A 27,128-nucleotide genomic window follows, 5' to 3' on the forward strand; every position below is an offset into this window, starting at 1 on the left:
ATGTTAAAAAAATACTTTACTCAAAACATGATTAAATAAAGAGAAATGTCAACATTTAAGTGTGCATGTTTTGTTTTCACCAAGTTTCAGGTCATGTATAACGTATCTTCTATAGTTACATTTGGGGATATTATTTTTGACAACGCAATATTATTTTTGCACCAGTTGGCTGTACCTGCCCCAAAACACCAGTATTTTCCCTTCATAGTTTGATCTCCATCTTTTTAAATTAGGTAGACAGTTTGTATTCAACACTTTTACTTCCACGACTGATCAAAACTCATGACTCTTGTCCCTCTGCAGCAGACACATGGTGAGAAATATGTTTGGAACATTGAATTGTAATACATATTGTATCAGCACACACGTATCGTGATAATATATTGTATCAGCACACACGTATCGTGATAATATATTGTATCAGCACACACGTATCGTGATAATATATTGTATCAGCACACACGTATCGTGATAATATATTGTATCAGCACACACGTATCGTGATAATATATTGTATCAGCACACACGTATCGTGATAATATATTGTATCAGCACACACGTATCGTGATAATATATTGTATCAGCACACACGTATCGTGATAATATATTGTATCAGCACACACGTATCGTGATAATATATTGTATCAGCACACACGTATCGTGACAATATATTGTATCAGCACACACTCGTGATAATATATTGTATCAGCACACACGTATCGTGATAATATATTGTATCAGCACACACGTATCGTGATAATATATTGTATGTCGTGATAATATATTGTATCAGCACACACACGTGATAATATATTGTATCAGCACACACGTATCGTGATAATATATTGTATCAGCACACACGTATCGTGATAATATATTGTATCAGCACACACGTATCGTGATAATATATTGTATCACACACACGTATCGTGATAATATATTGTATCAGCACACACGTATCGTGATAATATATTGTATCAGCACACACGTATCGTGATAATATATTGTATCAGCACACACACGTATCGTGATAATATATTGTATCAGCACACACGTATCGTGATAATATATTGTATCAGCACACACGTACGTGATAATATATTGTATCAGCACACACGTATCGTGATAATATATTGTATCAGCACACACGTATCGTGATAATATATTGTATCAGCATACATCGTGATAATATTTGCACACACGTATCGTGATAATATATTGTATCAGCACACACGTATCGTGATAATATATTGTATCAGCACACACGTATCGTGATAATATATTGTATCAGCACACACGTATCGATAATATATTGTATCAGCACACACGTATCGTGATAATATATTGTATCAGCACACACGTATCGTGATAATATATTGTATCAGCACACACGTATCGTGATAATATATTGTATCAGCACACACGTATCGTGATAATATATTGTATCAGCACACACGTATCGTGATAATATATTGTATCAGCACACACGTATCGTGATAATATATTGTATCAGCACACACGATCGTTGATAATATATTGTATCAGCACACACGTATCGTGATAATATATTGTATCAGCACACACGTACGTGATAATATATTGTATCAGCACACACGTATCGTGATAATATATTGTATCAGCACACACGTATCGTGATAATATATTGTATCAGCACACACGTATCGTGATAATATATTGTATCAGCACACACGTATCGTGATAATATATTGTATCAGCACACACGTATCGTGATAATATATTGTATGATGACAATATATTGTATCAGCACACACGTATCGTGATAATATATTGTATCAGCACACACGTATCGTGACAATATATTGTATCCTGAGGTCCCTGGGAATTCCCAGCCTTAATAACAACCCACAAATCAACATATTTGGACTTTTATTGTTTTACAGCATTAGGGACCGGTTTCTGTTGTATCCCATTGTAAACAAGGCCTGTTTCATAGTCAGTGGGGATTTTCAGAACTAAAGGTGGGAGACTGCAAACAACCATTTCAAACAGGATACAGGTATATAATTCTCCATACATCTTCATGTACATATTTACTTAATATTCATGTTAACTGTAAGAGTACTGTTAGTCAAGTGAGGTCCCGGTAGGGCAAGTACATTCGCACAAAACGGAAAGAAAGTCACTCCTACAGCTTAGAGACATCCTAAAAAAAACATCTGGCAAAAAGAACATTGTTTACAAAAAACGTTAGAAAAATCTATTCCTACACAAGCTGAATGATAAAGATACGGTAGGTGAGGAGGATGTATAGTGCCATGCACATACACAGTTCTTACGGGAATTTAACACTTTCCGTTGTGTGCGGTCATCATCGACCCCCATTTCAAGGCATATCTCTGGTAATCAGAGCAGGTCAAAGCTGCTAGCAATTGGTGCCACAATCTGGGACAGGGGTGGAGCGAGGGACTACATTGCTGGCGATTCGTAGCTTTAAATTTGGGCTTTTAGTATTAATAACAGCAAAGTGTAACAGAGAGCATGTTGATACATTTGGCAGTATGTACGGAATTAGAAAAAAGCGGAATATAAATAGAGCTGTGTTGAGGCTTTAAAAAACTAAAAAGCATGCATATCAAAACCCTTCATGCTCCTTCGAGCCACGGGGACTTTCTTCAGCAGAGATCGTCAACTAGATTCAGCCTCGGGACGATTTCTTGGGTGGATGGGCAGGGGCTGGAACATAATTACAAATAATTTGTAGACTGCAAATTGACCGCAGGAGGTCCAAACGGATATAATATAACTTAAACAATCATTTCAAACCTTGCTTACATTTTGTATACGTTGACATCTCTGTATTATCTGTAGGAATACTTGGGAACTGATATCCAAAATTAAAATCACTTGGTTCTGATTAACTGGTGTTTTTACACCCTTTTGTTCCAAGCATAATAATCATTTATTTATTTACTGTGGGGGGAAATGAAACCACATGGGTTAAATTTGGCATGGGGGATGCCAGTTGGGGAACCCTGCTTTACAGCTTTTAAATCAAACCATTTTCTCTAAACTCGTTTCATTCCAGTCAAAAAGATTATCGTATTAGCCATTGTTTACCGGCACTGTGGTTTTAAAAACGTTCCTTGATTTATGGCCGATGTCTATCTTTTGGCCCCAACCGTGCTCTCAACACACTAGAAGCATTGTGATAGGCCACTAGTTTATTGGTTCACGTCGACTAAGGGGGGTATGACATGGCCACTACGGCGAGGGAATGTTACCTAGTCTAGAGTCCCAGCCAATGAGTCTGTCAGTTAAATCACAGTCAAAAGTTTAACAGAACAATCTACTTCTCAAAGCAGTTAACATCTTTCTGCATAAACAGAGCTAACTATATAGATAAAGGAGGATTGCCACAATACACTTGCACACAGAGTAGCAAGACAAGTGTTTTTCCACATATCTATATATATAGTTTGATTGGGATGTTTGTGGCTTCTGATGTGGAGGTGTCGGTACGAGCAGATCCCAGAGAATACAGAGGGGTGACAGCATGGCTCTCTCAGTTTCACCAGGAAGAGGAAGATAGCATAACAGCACCTTCTTCACTGAGTTTGTCCTCACACACACTCTCTCTCACACACACTCCCTCTCTCTCTCACACACAATCAAATACTTCCTTCAACACGCTCTCACACACACCAAGGGGACTGGTATTCTGGGAGGGGGTTATGGTGAAAACCCTGATGTTCCGCTTCGTAAGTGCAAAATCCTATGTTTCCCAGGTGATGGTGTTTGTTTTGCAGGTGTTCCCCCCCAGACCTCTCCCGTGGGGTGTGTGGGGAGTCAGCAGGGAGAGTGATGAGGTGGGTGTCAGATGTGGCGGTTACGTTTGGTCACAACGGGGGTGGGGGTGTCGGGGGCGGCCCTAGTCCGCTTCTTTCTGGCCCCTCCATCAGTAAAGTCGTTTCTCGTAACTACAGAGACAGACAGAGAGAGACAGAGACAGACAGACAGAGACAGAGACAGAGAGAGAATCGTGAAAACACAATGATACCATCAATCAGTTAATGATAATCAATATTATAACGACCACACAAAACAATTCCTATCACCTGCTCTAAAACACACAGAACAATTGCTAAATGACTTAAATGTAAATGTAAACAATTCCTATTATCTGCCCTAAAACACAAAACAATTCCTATCACCTGCTCTAAAACACACAGAACAATTCCTATTACCTGCCCTAAAACACACAAAACAATTCCTATTACCTGCCCTAAAACACACAAAACAATTCCTATTACCTGCTCTAAAACAATTCCTATTACCTGCTCTAAAACAATTCCTATTACCTGCCCTAAAACAACTGGATAGAACCCTTTCCTACTACATCAGCTATCAATCTGTCTAAGCAATAAGATACTGATTCAACTATAAAACAAAGGTTGACAAATCCCATTCAATCCCCCATCATCTTGCCAGTATACTTATTACAGGGTTATCTGCCCTATGGATAACTGGGGAAGGAGAGGATGGAAGGAGGCTAGTGGACAGAGAGGAGACTAACAAAGCTTCCCATAATTCATCCCCATTCAAAGATGAAATACGTAATGGCGAGCACCCCTCCTCCCACTAACAAGATAATAGCCTGAAGGGGAACGTCACATCGCCATATTAGCCGTCCTTATAGGCTAGCTGCCAGATTCAAACATCAAGATGGGAAGCACTTATCTAAAGGTAAGATTTACATTTCCCACCTGGATCATTTAATCAGCCATTCAATTTAGAAACAAGGGGAGAGTTGTTCTACATGCAAATGGCGATGTGGGGCCCACCACTAGGCCACACCCTTCACAGGTCTATGTACATGTACTTACATGGAACAACAGAACATCTATGGTGAAAGACAGAGAGAGAAAGAGGACTGATGTCTGAGAAAGAGGCAACACTATCAGTCGTAGAAAAGTCATGGCTATCTACTGCTACACACACATTTAAATTCCACTGTGTGTGTGTGTGTGTGTGTGTGTGTGGGAGACAGAGTCCAACGTACGAGTGAAGCCCATGGACTCCTCCTTCCACCTGAGCAGACGTGGTCCTCTTCTCAAACTTCAGCTCTCCAGAGTACATCATGGAGCTGTGGAAAACAACACAATATCAGAGATCACTCAGTCACACAGACACTACTATCAGAGATCACTCAGTCACACAGACACTACTATCAGAGATCACTCAGTCACACAGACACTACTATCAGAGATCACTCAGTCACACAGACACTACTATCAGAGATCACTCAGTCACACAGACACTACTATCAGAGATCACTCAGTCACACAGACACTACTATCAGAGATCACTCAGTCACACAGACACTACTATCAGAGATCACTCAGTGACACAGACACTACTATCAGAGATCACTCAGTCACACAGACACTACTATCAGAGATCACTCAGTCACACACACACTACTATCAGAGATCACTCAGTCACACACACACTACTATCAGAGATCACTCAGTCACACAGACACTACCATCAGAGATCACTCAGTCACACAGACACTACTATCAGAGATCACTCAGTCACACAGACACTACTATCAGAGATCACTCAGTCACACACACACTACTATCAGAGATCACTCAGTCACACACACACTACTATCAGAGATCACTCAGTCACACAGACACTACTATCAGAGATCACTCAGTCACACAGACACTACTATCAGAGATCACTCAGTCACACAGACACTACTATCAGAGATCACTCAGTCACACAGACACTACTATCAGAGATCACTCAGTCACACAGACACTACTATCAGAGATCACTCAGTCACACAGACACTACTATCAGAGATCACTCAGTCACACACACACTACTATCAGAGATCACTCAGTCACACAGACACTACCATCAGAGATCACTCAGTCACACAGACACTACTATCAGAGATCACTCAGTCACACACACACTACTATCAGAGATCACTCAGTCACACAGACACTACTATCAGAGATCACTCAGTCACACAGACACTACTATCAGAGATCACTCAGTCACACAGACACTACTATCAGAGATCACTCAGTCACACAGACACTACTATCAGAGATCACTCAGTCACACAGACACTACTATCAGAGATCACTCAGTCACACAGACACTACTATCAGAGATGACACACCGGTCCCCTCTCCCCTCTACTCTCACCCTCTCACAAACTCACCGTAGAACAGAGAGACTCTTGGCGCCGATGTCCTGACAGCCATGTTGGATGCCAGCGATCAGGTAGGGGATAAACTTGTGGATTGAGCCCTTGTCCTGGACAGAGCCGGACACGCCCTGAGCCACCTTCACCTTGTCCCCTTCACTGTGGAATCAGCCAGTCAGAACACAGAGACAGGTTAGACACTGCTGTGGAATCAGCCAGCCAGAACAGAGACGGGTTAGACACTGCTGTGGAATCAGCCAGTCAGAACACAGAGACAGGTTAGACACTGCTGTGGAATCAGCCAGTCAGAACACAGAGACAGGTTAGACACTGCTGTGGAATCAGCCAGTCAGAACACAGAGACAGGTTAGACACTGCTGTAGAATCAGCCAGTCAGAACACAGAGACGGGTTAGACACTGCTGTGGAATCAGCCAGTCAGAACACAGAGACGGGTTAGACACTGCTGTGGAATCAGCCAGTCAGAACACAGAGACGGGTTAGACACTGCTGTAGAATCAGCCAGTCAGAACACAGAGACAGGTTAGACACTGCTGTAGAATCAGCCAGTCAGAACACAGAGACGGGTTAGACACTGCTGTAGAATCAGCCAGTCAGAACACAGAGACAGGTTAGACACTGCTGTAGAATCAGCCAGTCAGAACAGAGACAGGTTAGACACTGCTGTAGAATCAGCCAGTCAGAACACAGAGACAGGTTAGACACTGCTGTAGAATCAGCCAGTCAGAACACAGAGACAGGTTAGACACGGCTGTAGAATCAGCCAGTCAGGACACAGAGACAGGTTAGACACTGCTGTGGAATCAAACAGTCAGAACACAGAGACAGGTTAGACACTGCTGTAGAATCAAACAGTCAGAACACAGAGACAGGTTAGACACTGCTGTGGAATCAAACAGTCAGAACACAGAGACAGGTTAGACACTTGTGGAATCAAACAGTCAGAACACAGAGACAGGTTAGACACTGCTGTGGAATCAAACAGTCAGAACACAGAGACAGGTTAGACACTTGTGGAATCAAACAGTCAGAACACAGAGACAGGTTAGACACTGCTGTAGAATCAGCCAGTCAGAACACAGAGACAGGTTAGACACTGCTGTAGAATCAGCCAGTCAGAACACAGAGACGGGTTAGACACTGCTGTAGAATCAGCCAGTCAGAACACAGAGACAGGTTAGACACTGCTGTAGAATCAGCCAGTCAGAACACAGAGACAGGTTAGACACTGCTGTGGAATCAGCCAGTCAGAACACAGAGACAGGTTAGACACTGCTGTAGAATCAGCCAGTCAGAACACAGAGACAGGTTAGACACTGCTGTAGAATCAGCCAGTCAGAACACAGAGACAGGTTAGACACTGCTGTAGAATCAGCCAGTCAGAACACAGAGACAGGTTAGACACTGCTGTAGAATCAGAATCCAGTCAGAACACAGAGACAGGTTAGACACTGCTGTAGAATCAGCCAGTCAGAACACAGAGACAGGTTAGACACTGCTGTAGAATCAGCCAGTCAGAACACAGAGACAGGTTAGACACTGCTGTAGAATCAGCCAGTCAGAACACAGAGACAGGTTAGACACTGCTGTAGAATCAGCCAGTCAGAACACAGAGACAGGTTAGACACTGCTGTAGAATCAGCCAGTCAGAACACAGAGACAGGTTAGACACTGCTGTAGAATCAGCCAGTCAGAACACAGAGACAGGTTAGACACTGCTCAGCCAGTCAGAACACAGAGACAGGTTAGACACTGCAGAATCCAGTCAGAACACAGAGACAGGTTAGACACTGCTGTAGAATCAGCCAGTCAGAACACAGAGACAGGTTAGACACTGCTGTAGAATCAGCCAGTCAGAACACAGAGACAGGTTAGACACTGCTGTAGAATCAGCCAGTCAGAACACAGAGACAGGTTAGACACTGCTGTAGAATCAGCCAGTCAGAACACAGAGACAGGTTAGACACTGCTGTAGAATCAGCCAGTCAGAACACAGAGACAGGTTAGACACTGCTGTAGAATCAGCCAGTCAGAACACAGAGACAGGTTAGACACTGCTGTCAAACAGTCAGATCAAACAGTCAGAACACAGAGACAGGTTAGACACTTGTGGAATCAAACAGTCAGAACACAGAGACAGGTTAGACACTGCTGTAGAATCAGCCAGTCAGAACACAGAGACAGGTTAGACACTGCTGTAGAATCAGCCAGTCAGAACACAGAGACGGGTTAGACACTGCTGTAGAATCAGCCAGTCAGAACACACAGGTTAGACACTGCTGTAGAATCATCAGTCAGAACACCAGTCAGAACACAGAGACAGGTTAGACACTGCTGTGGAATCAGCCAGTCAGAACACAGAGACAGGTTAGACACTGCTGTGAATCAGCCAGTCAACACAGAGACAGGTTAGACACTGCAGAATCAGCCAGTCAGAACACAGAGACAGGTTAGACACTGCTGTAGAATCAGCCAGTCAGAACACAGAGACAGGTTAGACACTGCTGTAGAATCAGCCAGTCAGAACACAGAGACAGGTTAGACACTGCTGTGGAATCAAACAGTCAGAACACAGAGACAGGTTAGACACTGCTGTAGAATCAGCCAGTCAGAACACAGAGACAGGTTAGACACTGCTGTAGAATCAGCCAGTCAGAACACAGAGACAGGTTAGACACTGCTGTCAGAATCAAACAGTCAGAATCAAACAACACAGAGACAGGTTAGACACTGCTGTGGAATCACAAGAGACAGTCAGAACACAGAGACAGGTTAGACACTGCTGTGGAATCAAACAGTCAGAACACAGAGACAGGTTAGACACTGCTGTAGAATCAGCCAGTCAGAACACAGAGACAGGTTAGACACTGCTGTGGAATCAGCCAGTCAGAACACAGAGACGGGTTAGACACTGCTGTGAATCAGCCAGTCAGAACACAGAGACAGGTTAGACACTGCTGTGGAATCAGTCAGAACACAGAGACAGGTTAGACACTGCTGTAGAATCAGCCAGTCAGAACACAGAGACAGGTTAGACACTTGTGGAATCAGCCAGTCAGAACACAGAGACAGGTTAGACACTTGTGGAATCAGCCAGTCAGAACACAGAGACAGGTTAGACACTGCTGTAGAATCAGCCAGTCAGAACACAGAGACGGGTTAGACACTGCTGTAGAATCAGCCAGTCAGGACACAGAGACGGGTTAGACACTGCTGTAGAATCAGCCAGTCAGAACACAGAGACAGGTTAGACACTGCTGTAGAATCAGCCAGTCAGAACACAGAGACAGGTTAGACACTGCTGTAGAATCAGCCAGTCAGAACACACAGGTTAGACACTGCTGTGGAATCAAACAGTCAGAACACAGAGACAGGTTAGACACTGCTGTAGAATCAAACAGTCAGAACACAGAGACAGGTTAGACACTGCTGTGGAATCAAACAGTCAGAACACAGAGACAGGTTAGACACTGCTGTAGAATCAAGCCAGTCAGAACACAGAGACAGGTTAGAACACACTGCTGTAGAATCAAACAGTCAGAACACAGAGACAGGTTCAGAACAGTCAGAACACAGAGACAGGTTAGACACTGCTGTAGAATCAAACAGTCAGAACACAGAGACAGGTTAGACACTGCTGTGTCAGAATCAGCCAGTCAGAACACAGAGACAGGTTAGACACTGCTGTAGAATCAGTCAGAATCACAGTCAGAACACAGAGACGGGTTAGACACTGCTGTAGAATCAGCCAGTCAGAACACAGAGACGGGTTAGACACTGCTGTAGAATCAGCCAGTCAGAACACAGAGACAGGTTAGACACTGCTGTAGAATCAGCCAGTCAGAACACAGAGACAGGTTAGACACTTGTGGAATCAAACAGTCAGAACACAGAGACAGGTTAGACACTGCTGTAGAATCAGCCAGTCAGAACACAGAGACAGGTTAGACACTTGTGGAATCAAACAGTCAGAACACAGAGACAGGTTAGACACTGCTGTAGAATCAGCCAGTCAGAACACAGAGACGGGTTAGACACTGCTGTAGAATCAGCCAGTCAGAACACAGAGACAGGTTAGACACTTGTGGAATCAAACAGTCAGAACACAGAGACAGGTTAGACACTGCTGTGGAATCAAACAGTCAGAACACAGAGACAGGTTAGACAGAATCACAGTCAGAACACAGAGACAGGTTAGACACTGTAGAATCAGCCAGTGGAATCAACAGTCAGAACACAGAGACAGGTTAGACACTGCTGTGGAATCAAACAGTCAGAACACAGAGAATCACTTGTGGAATCCAGTCAGAACACAGAGACAGGTTAGACACTGCTGTAGAATCAGCCAGTCAGAACACAGAGACAGGTTAGACACTGCTGTAGAATCAGGAATCAAACAGAACACAGAGACAGGTTAGACACTGCTGTAGAATCAGCCAGTCAGAACACAGAGACAGGTTAGACACTGCTGTAGAATCAGCCAGTCAGAACACAGAGACAGGTTAGACACTGCTGTAGAATCAGCCAGTCAGAACACAGAGACAGGTTAGACACTGCTGTAGAATCAGCCAGTCAGAACACAGAGACAGGTTAGACACTGCTGTGGAATCAAACAGTTAGACACTGCTGTAGAATCAGCCAGTCAGAACACAGAGACAGGTTAGACACTGCTGTAGAATCAGCCAGTCAGAACACAGAGACAGGTTAGACACTGCTGTAGAATCAGCCAGTCAGAACACAGAGACAGGTTAGACACTGCTGTAGAATCAGCCAGTCAGAACACAGAGACAGGTTAGACACTGCTGTAGAATCAGCCAGTCAGAACACAGAGACGGGTTAGACACTCAAACAGTCTGTAGAATCAGCCAGTCAGAACACAGAGACAGGTTAGACACTGCTGTAGAATCAGCCAGTCAGAACACAGAGACAGGTTAGACACTGCTGTAGAATCAGAACACAGAGACAGTCAGAACACAGAGACAGGTTAGACACTGCTGTGGAATCAAACAGTCAGAACACAGAGACAGGTTAGACACTTGTGGAATCAAACAGTCAGAACACAGAGACAGGTTAGACACTGCTGTGGAATCAAACAGTCAGAACACAGAGACAGGTTAGACACTTGTGGAATCAAACAGTCAGAACACAGAGACAGGTTAGACACTGCTGTAGAATCAGCCAGTCAGAACACAGAGACAGGTTAGACACTTGTGGAATCAAACAGTCAGAACACAGAGACAGGTTAGACACTGCTGTAGAATCAGCCAGTCAGAACACAGAGACGGGTTAGACACTGCTGTAGAATCAGCCAGTCAGAACACAGAGACGGGTTAGACACTGCTGTAGAATCAGCCAGTCAGAACACAGAGACGGGTTAGACACTGCTGATGGACAGCGAAATTCTCTAATGAGAGCACAGAGAGCAGTTTAAACTGGAATCATTTGTTTTGAGAAAATGACATTTGTCATATATTGTATTACAATGTGAACCGTCTGAATGAAGGACAAACCAATAAATACATGTATATAATCAGACATAAAATATACATTTCATTCAACAGCGATTAACAGCAACTGTTGATGTGCAACAACTTTGTTTACCTGGTCTTCATTCCAACCCTCCTAGGAATTCTAGTAGTGTCTGATCAAGAGTTAGTCCTAAATGGCACCCTATTCCCTATGGCCCCTGGTCAGAAGTAGTGCACTATACAGGCCAGGGAATAGGATGTGATTTGGGCTGCAGCTCTAGTGTGTGATGTCCTCCCTACCTGAAGTAGCGTTTCTGGCTGCTGGTGCTCTTCTCCATGGCGTCCAGAGAGCCCATGCCGCGGTACTTCTTCAGCCGCACGCCGTCCGAGAAGAAGTACTCCCCCGGAGCCTCCGTGGTCGCCGCTAGCAACGAGCCCATCATCACTGGGGAGGGGCGCAAGAGGTCATAACTCACGGTCATTGGTTGGTAAGCATTTCTCCAATTAACTGTCGATGCGGAGTGTTTTGTTACATCGATTACCATCAATCAGCTTTGAATGAATTAGAAGAATAGACGTGAGATCAACAGTGGATTAGAAGAATAGCGTGAGATCAACAGTGGATTAGAAGAATAGGCGTGAGATCAACAGTGGATTAGAAGAATAGACGTGAGATCAACAGTGGATTAGAAGAATAGACGTGAGATCAACAGTGGATTAGAAGAATAGACGTGAGATCAACAGTGGATTAGAAGAATAGACGTGAGATCAACAGTGGATTAGAAGAATGAGACGTGAGATCAACAGTGGATTAGAAGAATAGACGTGAGATCAACAGTGGATTAGAAGAATAGACGTGAGATCAACAGTGGATTAGAAGAATAGACGTGAGATCAACAGTGGATTAGAAGAATAGCGTGAGATCAACAGTGGATTAGAAGAATAGACGTGAGATCAACAGTGGATTAGAAGAATAGACGTGAGATCAACAGTGGATTTAGAAGAATAGACGTGAGATCAACAGTGGATTAGAGGAATAGACGTGAGATCAACAGTGGATTAGAAGAATAGATCAACGTGAGATCAACAGTGGATTAGAAGAATAGACGTGAGATCAACAGTGGATTAGAGGAATGAGAGGTGAGATCAACAGTGGATTAGAAGAATAGACGTGAGATCAACAGTGGATTAGAGGAATAGCGTGAGATCAACAGTGGATTAGAAGAATAGACGTGAGATCAACAGTGGATTAGAAGAATAGACGTGAGATCAACAGTGGATTAGAAGAATAGACGTGAGATCAACAGTGGATTAGAAGAATAGACGTGAGATCAACAGTGGATTAGAAGAATAGAAGACGTGAGATCAACAGTGGATTAGAAGAATAGGCGTGAGATCAACAGTGGATTAGAAGAATAGAGCGTGAGATCAACAGTGGATTAGAAGAATAGACGTGAGATCAACAGTGGATTAGAAGAATAGACGTGAGATCAACAGTGGATTAGAAGAATAGACGTGAGATCAACAGTGGATTAGAAGAATAGACGTGAGATCAACAGTGGATTAGAAGAATAGACGTGAGATCAACAGTGGATTAGAAGAATAGACGTGAGATCAACAGTGGATTAGAAGAATAGACGTGAGATCAACAGTGGATTAGAAGAATAGACGTGAGATCAACAGTGGATTAGAGGAATAGACGTGAGATCAACAGTGGATTAGAGGAATAGACGTGAGATCAACAGTGGATTAGAAGAATAGACGTGAGATCAACAGTGGATTAGACGTGAGATCAACAATGGATTAGAAGAATAGACGTGAGATCAACAGTGGATTAGAAGAATAGACGTGAGATCAACAGTGGATTAGAAGAATAGACGTGAGATCAACAGTGGATTAGAAGAATAGACGTGAGATCAACAGTGGATTAGAAGAATAGACGTGAGATCAACAGTGGATTAGAAGAATAGACGTGAGATCAACAGTGGATTAGAAGAATAGACGTGAGATCAACAGTGGATTAGAAGAATAGACGTGAGATCAACAGTGGATTAGAAGAATAGACGTGAGATCAACAGTGGATTAGACGTGAGATCAACAATGGATTAGAAGAATAGACGTGAGATCAACAGTGGATTAGAAGAATAGACGTGAGATCAACAGTGGATTAGAAGAATAGACGTGAGATCAACAGTGGATTAGAAGAATAGACGTGAGATCAACAGTGGATTAGAAGAATAGACGTGAGATCAACAGTGGATTAGAAGAATAGACGTGAGATCAACAGTGGATTAGACGTGAGATCAACAATGGATTAGAAGAATAGACGTGAGATCAACAGTGGATTAGAAGAATAGACGTGAGATCAACAGTGGATTAGAAGAATAGACGTGAGATCAACAGTGGATTAGAAGAATAGACGTGAGATCAACAGTGGATTAGAAGAATAGACGTGAGATCAACAGTGGATTAGAAGAATAGACGTGAGATCAACAGTGGATTAGATCAACGTGAGATCAACAATGGATTAGAAGAATAGACGTGAGATCAACAGTGGATTAGAAGAATAGACGTGAGATCAACAGTGGATTAGAAGAATAGACGTGAGATCAACAGTGGATTAGAATAGACGTGAGATCAACAATGGATTAGAAGAATAGACGTGAGATCAACAGTGGATTAGAAGAATACAGTGGATTAGAAGAATAGACGTGAGATCAACAGTGGATTAGAAGAATAGACGTGAGATCAACAGTGGATTAGAAGAATAGACGTGAGATCAACAGTGGATTAGAAGAATAGACGTGAGATCAACAGTGGATTAGACGTGAGATCAACAATGGATTAGAAGAATAGACGTGAGATCAACAGTGGATTAGAAGAATAGACGTGAGATCAACAGTGGATTAGAAGAATAGACGTGAGATCAACAGTGGACTAGAGGAATAGACGTGAGATCAACAGTGGATTAGAGGAATAGACGTGAGATCAACAGTGGATTAGAAGAATAGACGTGAGATCAACAGTGGATTAGAAGAATAGACGTGAGATCAACAGTGGATTAGAAGAATAGACGTGAGATCAACAGTGGATTAGAAGAATAGACGTGAGATCAACAGTGGATTAGAAGAATAGACGTGAGATCAACAGTGGATTAGAAGAATAGACGTGAGATCAACAGTGGATTAGAAGAATAGAGGTGAGATCAACAGTGGATTAGAAGAATAGAGGTGAGATCAACAGTGGATTAGAAGAATAGAGGTGAGATCAACAGTGGATTAGAAGAATAGAGGTGAGATCAACAGTGGATTAGAAGAATAGACGTGAGATCAACAGTGGATTAGAAGAATAGACGTGAGATCAACAGTGGATTAGAAGAATAGACGTGAGATCAACAGTGGATTAGAAGAATAGACGTGAGATCAACAGTGGATTAGACGTGAGATCAACAGTGGATTAGACGTGAGATCAACAGTGGATTAGAAGAATAGACGTGAGATCAACAGTGGATTAGAAGAATAGACGTGAGATCAACAGTGGATTAGAAGAATAGACGTGAGATCAACAGTGGACTAGAGGAATAGACGTGAGATCAACAGTGGAGGAATAGACGTGAGATCAACAGTGGATTAGAAGAATAGACGTGAGATCAACAGTGGATTAGAAGAATAGACGTGAGATCAACAGTGGATTAGAAGAATAGACGTGAGATCAACAGTGGATTAGAAGAATAGACGTGAGATCAACAGTGGATTAGAAGAATAGACGTGAGATCAACAGTGGATTAGAAGAATAGACGTGAGATCAACAGTGGATTAGAAGAATAGACGTGAGATCAACAGTGGATTAGGCGTGAAGATTAGAAGAATGAGAGACGTGAGATCAACAGTGGATTAGAAGAATAGACGTGAGATCAACAGTGGATTAGAAGAATAGACGTGAGATCAACAGTGGATTAGAAGAATAGACGTGAGATCAACAGTGGATTAGAAGAATAGACGTGAGATCAACAGTGGATTAGAAGAATAGACGTGAGATCAACAGTGGATTAGAGGAATAGACGTGAGATCAACAGTGGATTAGAGGAATAGACGTGAGATCAACAGTGGATTAGAGGAATAGACGTGAGATCAACAGTGGATTAGAAGAATAGACGTGAGATCAACAGTGGATTAGAAGAATAGACGTGAGATCAACAGTGGATTAGAAGAATAGACGTGAGTTCAACAGTGGATTAGAGGAATAGACGTGAGATCAACAGTGGATTAGAGGAATAGACGTGAGTTCAACAGTGGATTAGAGGAATAGACGTGAGATCAACAGTGGATTAGAAGAATAGACGTGAGATCAACAGTGGATTAGAAGAATAGACGTGAGTTCAACAGTGGATTAGAGGAATAGACATGAGATCAACAGTGGATTAGAAGAATAGACGTGAGATCAACAGTGGATTAGAAGAATAGACGTGAGATCAACAGTGGATTAGAGGAATAGACGTGAGATCAACAGTGGATTAGAGGAAGGCGTGAGATCAACAGTGGATTAGAGAATCAGATCAACAGTGGATTAGAGGAATAGACGTGAGATCAACAGTGGATTAGAGGAATAGGCGTGAGATCAACAGTGGATTAGAGGAATAGAGCGTGAGATCAACAGTGGATTAGAAGAATAGACGTGAGATCAACAGTGGATTAGAAGAATAGACGTGAGATCAACAGTGGATTAGTGAGATCAACAGTGGATTAGAAGAATAGAGAATAATAGACGTGAGATCAACAGTGGATTAGAAGAATAGACGTGAGATCAACAGTGGATTAGAAGAATAGACGTGAGATCAACAGTGGATTAGAAGAATAGACGTGAGATCAACAGTGGATTAGAAGAATAGACGTGAGATCAACAGTGGATTAGAAGAATAGACGTGAGATCAACAGTGGACTAGAGGAATAGACGTGAGATCAACAGTGGATTAGAGGAATAGACGTGAGATCAACAGTGGATTAGAAGAAGAATACGTGAGATCAACAGTGGATTAGAAGAATAGACGTGAGATCAACAGTGGATTAGAAGAATAGACGTGAGATCAACAGTGGATTAGAAGAATAGACGTGAGATCAACAGTGGATTAGAAGAATAGACGTGAGATCAACAGTGGATTAGAAGAATAGACGTGAGATCAACAGTGGATTAGAAGAATAGACGTGAGATCAACAGTGGATTAGAAGAATAGACGTGAGATCAACAGTGGATTAGAAGAATAGACGTGAGATCAACAGTGGATTAGAAGAATAGACGTGAGATCAACAGTGGATTAGAAGAATAGACGTGAGATCAACAGTGGATTAGAAGAATAGACGTGAGATCAACAGTGGATTAGAAGAATAGACGTGAGATCAACAGTGGATTAGAAGAATAGACGTGAGATCAACAGTGGATTTAGAAGAGTGGATTAGAAGAATAGACGTGAGATCAACAGTGGATTAGAGGAATAGACGTGAGATCAACAGTGGATTAGAAGAATAGACGTGAGATCAACAGTGGATTAGAAGAATAGACGTGAGATCAACAGTGGATTAGAAGAATAGACGTGAGATCAACAGTGGATTAGAAGAATAGACGTGAGATCAACAGTGGATTAGAAGAATAGACGTGAGATCAACAGTGGATTAGAAGAATAGACGTGAGATCAACAGTGGATTAGAAGAAATGAGATCAACAGTGGATTAGAAGAATCGTGAGATCAACAGTGGATTAGAAGAATAGACGTGAGACAACAGTGGATTAGAAGAATAGAAGAATGAGATCAACAGTGGATTGAGATCAACAGTGGATTAGAAGAATAGACGTGAGATCAACAGTGGATTAGAAGAACAGACGTGAGATCAACAGTGGATTAGAAGAACAGACGTGAGATCAACAGTGGATTAGAAGAACAGACGTGAGATCAACAGTGGATTAGAAGAACAGACGTGAGATCAACAGTGGATTAGAAGAATAGACGTGAGATCAACAGTGGATTAGAAGAATAGACGTGAGATCAACAGTGGATTAGAGGAATAGACGTGAGATCAACAGTGGATTAGAAGAATAGACGTGAGATCAACAGTGGATTAGAGGAATAGACGTGAGATCAACAGTGGACTAGAGGAATAGACGTGAGATCAACAGTGGACTAGAGGAATAGACGTGAGATCAACAGTGGATTAGAAGAATAGACGTGAGATCAACAGTGGATTAGAAGAATAGACGTGAGATCAACAGTGGATTAGAAGAATAGACGTGAGATCAACAGTGGATTAGAAGAATAGACGTGAGATCAACAGTGGATTAGAAGAATAGACGTGAGATCAACAGTGGATTAGAAGAATAGACGTGAGATCAACAGTGGATTAGAAGAATAGACGTGAGATCAACAGTGGATTAGAAGAATAGACGTGAGATCAACAGTGGATTAGAGGAATAGACGTGAGATCAACAGTGGATTAGAAGAATAGACGTGAGATCAACAGTGGATTAGAAGAATAGACGTGAGATCAACAGTGGATTAGACGTGAGATCAACAGTGGATTAGACGTGAGATCAACAGTGGATTAGAAGAATAGACGTGAGATCAACAGTGGATTAGAAGAATAGACGTGAGATCAACAGTGGATTAGAAGAATAGACGTGAGATCAACAGTGGATTAGAAGAATAGACGTGAGATCAACAGTGGATTAGAAGAATAGACGTGAGATCAACAGTGGATTAGAAGAATAGACGTGAGATCAACAGTGGACTAGAGGAATAGACGTGAGATCAACAGTGGACTAGAGGAATAGACGTGAGATCAACAGTGGACTAGAGGAATAGACGTGAGATCAACAGTGGATTTAGAAGATCAACAGTGGATTAGAAGAATAGACGTGAGATCAACAGTGGATTAGAAGAATAGACGTGAGATCAACAGTGGATTAGAAGAATAGACGTGAGATCAACAGTGGATTAGAAGAATAGACGTGAGATCAACAGTGGATTAGAAGAATAGACGTGAGATCAACAGTGGATTAGAAGAATAGACGTGAGATCAACAGTGGATTAGAAGAATAGACGTGAGATCAACAGTGGATTAGAAGAATAGACGTGAGATCAACAGTGGATTAGAAGAATAGACGTGAGATCAACAGTGGATTAGAAGAATAGACGTGAGATCAACAGTGGATTAGAAGAATAGACGTGAGATCAACAGTGGATTAGAGGAATAGACGTGAGATCAACAGTGGATTAGAGGAATAGACGTGAGATCAACAGTGGATTAGAAGAATAGACGTGAGATCAACAGTGGATTAGAAGAATAGACGTGAGATCAACAGTGGATTAGAAGAATAGACGTGAGATCAACAGTGGATTAGAAGAATAGAAGAGGCGTGAGATCAACAGTGGATTAGAAGAATAGACGTGAGATCAACAGTGGATTAGAAGAATAGACGTGAGATCAACAGTGGATTAGAAGAATAGACGTGAGATCAACAGTGGATTAGAAGAATAGACGTGAGATCAACAGTGGATTAGAAGAATAGACGTGAGATCAACAGTGGATTAGAAGAATAGACGTGAGATCAACAGTGGATTAGAAGAATAGACGTGAGATCAACAGTGGATTAGAAGAATAGACGTGAGATCAACAGTGGATTAGAAGAATAGACGTGAGATCAACAGTGGATTAGAAGAACAGACGTGAGATCAACAGTGGATTAGAAGAACAGACGTGAGATCAACAGTGGATTAGAAGAATAGACGTGAGATCAACAGTGGATTAGAGGAATAGACGTGAGATCAACAGTGGATTAGAAGAATAGACGTGAGATCAACAGTGGATTAGAGGAATAGACGTGAGATCAACAGTGGACTAGAGGAATAGAGACGTGAGATCAACAGTGGACTAGAGGAATAGACGTGAGATCAACAGTGGATTAGAAGAATAGACGTGAGATCAACAGTGGATTAGAAGAATAGACGTGAGATCAACAGTGGATTAGAAGAATAGACGTGAGATCAACAGTGGATTAGAAGAATAGACGTGAGATCAACAGTGGATTAGAAGAATAGACGTGAGATCAACAGTGGATTAGAAGAATAGACGTGAGATCAACAGTGGATTAGAGGAATAGACGTGAGATCAACAGTGGATTAGAGGAATAGACGTGAGATCAACAGTGGATTAGAGGAATAGACGTGAGATCAACAGTGGATTAGAGGAATAGACGTGAGATCAACAGTGGATTAGAAGAATAGACGTGAGATCAACAGTGGATTAGAAGAATAGACGTGAGTTCAACAGTGGATTAGAAGAATAGACGTGAGTTCAACAGTGGATTAGAAGAATAGACGTGAGTTCAACAGTGGATTAGAGGAATAGACGTGAGATCAACAGTGGATTAGAAGAATAGACGTGAGATCAACAGTGGATTAGAAGAATAGACGTGAGATCAACAGTGGATTAGAAGAATAGACGTGAGATCAACAGTGGATTAGAAGAATAGACGTGAGATCAACAGTGGATTAGAGGAATAGACGTGAGATCAACAGTGGATTAGAAGAATAGACGTGAGATCAACAGTGGATTAGAGGAATAGACGTGAGATCAACAGTGGATTAGAGGAATAGACGTGAGATCAACAGTGGATTAGAGGAATAGAGGTGAGATCAACAGTGGATTAGAAGAATAGACGTGAGATCAACAGTGGATTAGAGGAATAGACGTGAGATCAACAGTGGATTAGAAGAATAGACGTGAGATCAACAGTGGATTAGAGGAATAGACGTGAGATCAACAGTGGATTAGAAGAATAGACGTGAGATCAACAGTGGATTAGAAGAATAGACGTGAGATCAACAGTGGATTAGAAGAATAGACGTGAGATCAACAGTGGATTAGAAGAATAGACGTGAGATCAACAGTGGATTAGAAGAATAGACGTGAGATCAACAGTGGATTAGAAGAATAGACGTGAGATCAACAGTGGATTAGAAGAATAGACGTGAGATCAACAGTGGATTAGAAGAATAGACGTGAGATCAACAGTGGATTAGAAGAATAGACGTGAGATCAACAGTGGATTAGAAGAATAGACGTGAGATCAACAGTGGATTAGAAGAATAGACGTGAGTTCAACAGTGGATTAGAAGAATAGACGTGAGATCAACAGTGGATTAGAAGAATAGACGTGAGATCAACAGTGGATTAGAAGAATAGACGTGAGATCAACAGTGGATTAGAAGAATAGACGTGAGATCAACAGTGGATTAGAAGAATAGACGTGAGATCAACAGTGGATTAGAAGAATAGACGTGAGTTCAACAGTGGATTAGAAGAATAGACGTGAGATCAACAGTGGATTAGAAGAATAGACGTGAGATCAACAGTGGGAAACAGAAAACTAGCCCAAAGACATCAAGATACTGTAAGACTATAGACCTGGGCTGTTCAATTCTGTTCCTGAAGGGCTGAAAAACTTCTGGTTTCTGGTTCTACCTGCTCGTTAATTGCACTCACTTGGTGTCCCAGGTCTGAATCAGTCCCTGATTAGAAGGCGAGGATGAAAACCAGAAGTGTTTTGGCCCTCCAGGACCGACATTGGACAGCCCTGCTATACACCTATTCTAGCCTATGAAATTAACCACATTGACCTAGTGCATGCTATAAAAGGGGTTCATGAAGGATTAAGCTAATGAATGAATGAATGGGTGAATAAATGACAACAGAAGAGTGAATGGTAATGAATGCATGACAATGAAACAATGAATGACTATGAAAGAGTGAACGCATGAATTAACAAGTGAATGAAAGGTACCTGTGGATGCCCCGAGTGAGAGAGCCTTGACCACGTGGCCCACGGTCTGAATGCCGCCGTCTGCGATGACTGGCACACCGAAACGTCTAGCATACTCTGCCACCTTATACACCGAGGTGCCCTGAGGCCGCCCGCACGCCATCACTACGGGAGACGGAGACAGGAAATGCGTCACCTTACCATGGTAACATATCCTATGACCAGTGTAGTCAGGCGGTGTTCGGTTGGGCCCGATGGATGGATGGATTGTTTACGGAAGTAATATCAGAATCAAGGTGTTCAGTTAAAAAATAAAAGGATTGAATATGTTCTTCCAATAAGGATGTTTGTTTTGCGCTTGAAAAACGTTTGCCATTATTTGCTGAACGTAATGCTGTGGAGAAAGTCGTCGCCATGGTAACCAAGAGCAGAGCCTTCATAAATCACCACGGCGACAGAGACTAGCAACCAGCGTAGCATCTTGGTTGGTTACTCGCTGCTCTGATCCTTCTCCAGTTTTGCTGTGTAGCTTCCGCGGTTGACCTATACATTAGAACTGATCCAAAGCCAGCTGCTATGGGTAGAGAATCCTATGCGTATTATCACATTTCTATTTAACATCACTACACTCTTATATCATAACATTTAGACATGTAATACTACAATTCCAAATCGCACGCAAGGTGTAGATTCTGGGTTGGGTCAATTCCATTTCAACTCAATTCCGCAAGTGGGTTGAAATATAAAACCAGCAACAGTCCTCTCCTGCATTCAGATGTGAATTGATCCTGTAAGGTTGATAGTATCACACTACCTTCCTGGGTGATACAGATGGAGCCACAGCCCATGCCCACTCTCAGAGCGTCCACTCCTGCATCAATCAGGTTCTTGGCCTGGGCTGCCGTCACCACTACAAGAGACAACACACAACATCATCAGAAGGCAGGAAAAGAAAGGTTTAGTGTTTAAGTGTCTAATGTATTTCCCCCCAAGACTGATCTTGATAGCCTCTCAAAGATCTGAAACTGGATGGCTGGAAGCGTCATAGTGATAAATCCTGTCCCAGCGCTCCACTCTCTCACCGTTCCCTCCCACCACCTGCAGCTCGCTGTACTTCTGTTTGATGTAGTTGATCATGTTGACCTGATACACAGAGTTGCCTTGTGAGGAATCCTGCAGAAACAGAGAAAACAAGTCATGTCTGCACTGCAGTGCCACGGTCTACTGCCATTTAGACCTGAAACCCAACCGTAACTCACACCTAACCACCATGTCCACCAAAACTGTATGACCGGGGCCTCCCGGGTGGCGCAGTGGTTAAGGGCGCTGTACTGCAGCGCCAGCTGTGCCACCAGAGACTCTGGGTTCGCGCCCAGGCTCTGTCGTAACCGGCCGTGACCGGGAGGCACAATTGGCCTAGCGTCGTCCGGGTTAGGGAGGGTTTGGCCGGTAGGGAAAACCTTGTCTCATCGCGCACCAGCGACTCTTGTGGCGCATGACTTTCAACCTTCATCTCTCCTGAGCCCGTACGGGAGTTGTAGCGATGAGACAAGATAGTAGCTACTAAACAATTGGATAACACGAAATTGGGGAGAAAAAGGGGTCAAATAAAAAATACAAAAAACTGCATGAAAATGTCAACCACTAACCACCATGTCCACCAAAAAATGAAAAACCATACCACCATGTCCACCAAAACTGCATGAACAGGTCAACCACTAACCACCATGTCCCCAAAACCATGAACAGGTAACCACCACACCAAAACTGTATGAACAGGTCAACCACTAACCACCATGTCCACCAAAACTGTATGAACAGGTCAACCACTAACCACCACAAAACATGAACAGGTAACCACCATGTCCCAAAACTATGAACAGGTCAACCACTAACCACCATGTGAACAGGTCAACCACTAACCACAAAACTGTATGAACAGGTCAACCACTAACCACCATGTCCACCAAAACTGTATGAACAGGTCAACCACTAACCACCATGTCCACCAAAACTGTATGAACAGGTCAACCACTAACCACCATGTCCACCAAAACTGCATGAAAAGGTCAACCACTAACCACCATGTCCACCAAAACTGCATGAAAAGGTCAACCCCTAACCACCATGTCCACCAAAACTGCATGAAAAGGTCAACCCCTAACCACCATGTCCACCAAAACTGCATGAAAAGGTCAACCACTATCCCAACCCTCCCATCTACCTCAATCTAAACCCCATCTGGATCTTAACCATAACCCCAACCTCAAACCCACCAGTACGACCACGTCGACCCCGGCCTGCATCAGTAGGTCCAGTCTGTATTTGTCGTCGTCCCTGGTGCCGATGGCGGCTCCGCACAGCAGCTGTTTGCGAGAGTCTTTGGAGGCTAGGGGGTAGTCCCTGTTCTTCTTCAAGTCTGTCCTGGCGATGATGGACACCAGCTCATCATTGTCGTTCACGATGGGCAGCTTGCCTGGTGGGGGGCAAGAGACTTTGTAATTCTGCCATCTAACCTCAAACAGTTCATAAATGACCTTGTACAGCAAACCAAAGACCAATAATACGTTGAGGATGATACAATAGAACAATGTACCAGAAAACAGGCCACAATAGACTCCCAGAAGGACTGTACTGACTGGCTCACCTTTTTGCTCCGCTGTAGAATGTCGTTAGCCTCTTTCAGCGTGACACCGGCTGGGGCCACCACTAGCTCCTCCCTCTTAGTCATGGCCTCCTCCAGTGGTCGGCTGTGGTCCTTCTCGGAGAGGAAGTCGATGTCTCTGGAGGTGATGATGCCCACCAGCTTGCTGCCCATCTTGCCAGTCTCGGTGACAGGGATGCCAGAGAAGCCGTGGCGAGTCTTGGCCTCGAACACGTCCGCCACCGTGTGACGGGGGCTCATTACAAGAGGGTCTGTGATGAAGCCCTGCTCAAACCTCTGGACAAACAACAAATATCTGTTAATAAACCATTGTGTGTATAGATGCACCGCAACCCATTTAATACCAATCAATATAAAATGATGCAAGTCATTAACTACAAAGGGTAAATGCTTTCATAGGCGTTTATGGGGTCTCACCTTAACCTTGCGGACCTCGTTGGCTTGGAATTCAGGGGTGCAGTTGTGATGGATGAGGCCGATGCCTCCCATGAGCTAAAAGGCAGTCAAAAACACCCGACAAATAAAACACACTTTTGGGAGACGGAATACTGTTTATGGTACGTTTCCCCCCCAGCAACACAAAACACTTTGATTGGGGCAGATGTGGAAAGCACACAGTAATTTCTAGCATAGAGGACAAACACACATATATATTTTTTTAACTGGCTTGAATGTCAGGCTGCAAGGTCTCACCGCCATGGCGATGGCCATCGATGACTCTGTGACTGTGTCCATCGGGGAGGAGATGAGAGGCGTCTTCAGGGTGATCTTCCTGGTCAGGGCAGAGGTCAGGTCCTGGTGGAGAAAGTAAGGAGGACATATTGGCTCAATAACCCACAACATGTTCAGGAAATCAGTCACTCAGCAAAATAAATAATATTAAATCAAATCGAAGTTTAAGTTTACGTGCTCTGAATACAACAGGATCACCTTACAGTGAAATGCTTACTTACAAGCTCTAAACAATAGTGCAAAAAAGGTATTAGGTGAACAATAGGTAGGTAAAGAAATAAAACAACAGTAAAAAGACAGGCTATATACAGTAGCGAGGCTGTAAAAGTAGCGAGGCTACATACAGACACCAGTTAGTCAGGCTGATTGAGGTAGTATGTACATGTAGATATGGTTAAAGTGACTATGCATATATGATGAACAGAGAGTAGCAGTAGCGTAAAAGAGTGGTTGGCGGGTGGTGGGTGGGACACAATGCAGATAGCCTGGTTAGCCACCGTGCGGGAACACTGGTTGGTCGGCCCAATTGAGGTATTACAATCTGTTGCAGTGAGTGTAAATGTCCACACAGGAAATATACTCAATATTATTCATTTCTAATACAGAGTGTAAGTCATTTACTTCATAAAGAAAATAGAACCTTGACCATCATTGCTTGTAATAGTAAAGGTTGCTTTCTCAGTTGTCCACTAGGGGGCAGACATGCTCCAAAGAGCAAGTTTGTCCTATGTGGATTGGCCTAAGGAAAATGACAGCTTTTGGTCACGTTTCTCAAGCATGCTTTCAATGGCTGACTGGACGATGAGTCTCAAAGTCTCAGACGAGAGTTGCAACAGCAAGTAAAGAACATGCAACTGTAAAGCAGACATCGCCATCTGGCCTAAATGTAAATTATCAGGTGCTACATTTTATATGGGCTCCCGAATGGCGCAGCTGCATCACATCCGGCAGTGATTGGGAGTCCCATAAGGCGGCGCACAATTGGCCCAGCAACGTCTGGGTTCGGCCAGGCTAGGCAGTCATTGTAAATAAGAATTTGTTCTTAACTGACTTGCCTAGTTAAATAAAAAAAAATATATATTTTTTTAAATCTGTCATCAGAGAGACAAGACCGATGTTTTGACTTTCTGGAGACGTTTTGCACAATCAGGCTGTGACCTTGTTAGAAACTATCTGCCAACACACTGGGAAAGTTCCATTTTATAAAAAATAAAAAAAAGTCTTGGCCACTTCCACAGTCTTCTCAGCTGGGAGGGAAAACATGGCATTCCTCACCATGAGAAAACCAGAGCATGCATTTTATGACGTTAAGAGCTTCCCTCCCTTATCTTTGGCAAATGTAAACTACCATACCAACTATTGTGTTTCTGAAATGGGGGGTGGGTGAAGAAAAAGACTGGACACTGGCAGCCATTTTGTTAGCTCAACTGCACCACCCTGCCAAATTCTACAAAGGGCTAACCTTCAAAATTGAGAGACCACCTCTGCACATGGTGTGACCAGCAATAACTTCCCCATTGAAACACCAGACAGAGGCCCACCTCACACGTATAAAACATCCCTGTGTGGAAGAGGGTGGGGGGTATATTTTAAACTACAGTCTAAACAAATATTATTGCATGAACTTTGACTGTATTCACAGTTGAGACAGACAAACACAGGCTCGTCCAAGTTACCAGACTGACACCACCGTCAGAAAATAGACCAGGTTACAACCCTACGGAGACTACCCACAACGCCACGGCAACAACGCAGACAGGCACCTTCCACAGCAACGAGGGCTGTGTTCTAGTCTGGACAAAAAAGGAGATTAGAGATATCAATTAGATTAAAAACTCCTGATGGACGAGAGAGAAGGGCGGGGGGATTTCACATAAAGCCTGAGATTAACGCTCACATCATCCCCTGAGAGAAGAGTGAGCAACCAACCAACCAGGCACAACCGTATACAGAGAGAGAGACAGAGAAACCAGGCGTGGGAGGCCATCTTGGTAAAAAAAATAGGGTGGCTCGGAGGTTAGGGATGACGAAGGAAGCTGAGAGTAAAAATTATTTTTGGAAAATCTGCAATTACAGAATGAGGTTTTGGCTTTGAATGCAGAGGGTGGTTTGTGCGTCTGTGTGGACACAGCAGACTGTAAAGAGGCTTTGGTTTCAGAAGTGGCTCTGGCAAGGAGTGTCTGCTGAAATAATAAGGAATGTGTAGGAAGCAATACTGCTCC

At 42.9% G+C, this 27,128-nt stretch overlaps 1 protein-coding gene and 1 long non-coding RNA gene across 10 annotated transcripts in view; one reads left to right on the forward strand and one right to left on the reverse strand.

Moving 5' to 3' along the window:
* Positions 1-1,891: 1,891 nt before the first annotated feature.
* Positions 1,892-27,128, reverse strand: part of LOC118377256 (inosine-5'-monophosphate dehydrogenase 1b-like) — a 42,503-nt gene continuing 17,266 nt past the window's right edge. The window contains exons 5-15 of the mRNA XM_052501851.1: positions 24,868-24,969; positions 24,592-24,666; positions 24,158-24,450; positions 23,786-23,987; positions 22,592-22,682; positions 22,324-22,419; positions 21,531-21,674; positions 12,000-12,144; positions 6,227-6,370; positions 5,042-5,125; positions 1,892-3,959 (exon numbers count right to left, since the gene is read on the reverse strand). Of these exons, the coding sequence (XP_052357811.1) occupies positions 3,938-3,959; positions 5,042-5,125; positions 6,227-6,370; positions 12,000-12,144; positions 21,531-21,674; positions 22,324-22,419; positions 22,592-22,682; positions 23,786-23,987; positions 24,158-24,450; positions 24,592-24,666; positions 24,868-24,969 (1,398 nt within the window). The 3' untranslated portion in view covers positions 1,892-3,937. The remainder of the gene's footprint in view (positions 3,960-5,041; positions 5,126-6,226; positions 6,371-11,999; positions 12,145-21,530; positions 21,675-22,323; positions 22,420-22,591; positions 22,683-23,785; positions 23,988-24,157; positions 24,451-24,591; positions 24,667-24,867; positions 24,970-27,128) is intronic.
* LOC127918546 (uncharacterized) lies at positions 6,379-11,983 on the forward strand. 9 transcript variants are annotated; one of them, XR_008100351.1, is made up of 6 exons: positions 6,379-6,841; positions 7,148-7,233; positions 7,276-7,451; positions 8,330-8,371; positions 10,045-10,260; positions 11,473-11,983. It is a non-coding gene; the product is annotated as an uncharacterized LOC127918546 (long non-coding RNA). The 9 variants fall into 9 exon arrangements; XR_008100354.1 differs by lacking the exon at positions 11,473-11,983 and adding an exon at positions 9,218-9,389 and having other exon boundaries at positions 10,217-10,384; XR_008100347.1 differs by lacking the exon at positions 10,045-10,260 and having other exon boundaries at positions 8,330-8,459.

Source organism: Oncorhynchus keta, unplaced genomic scaffold (assembly GCF_023373465.1).
Source record: "Oncorhynchus keta strain PuntledgeMale-10-30-2019 unplaced genomic scaffold, Oket_V2 Un_contig_14477_pilon_pilon, whole genome shotgun sequence".
NCBI classification, from domain to species: Eukaryota; Metazoa; Chordata; class Actinopteri; order Salmoniformes; family Salmonidae; genus Oncorhynchus; species Oncorhynchus keta.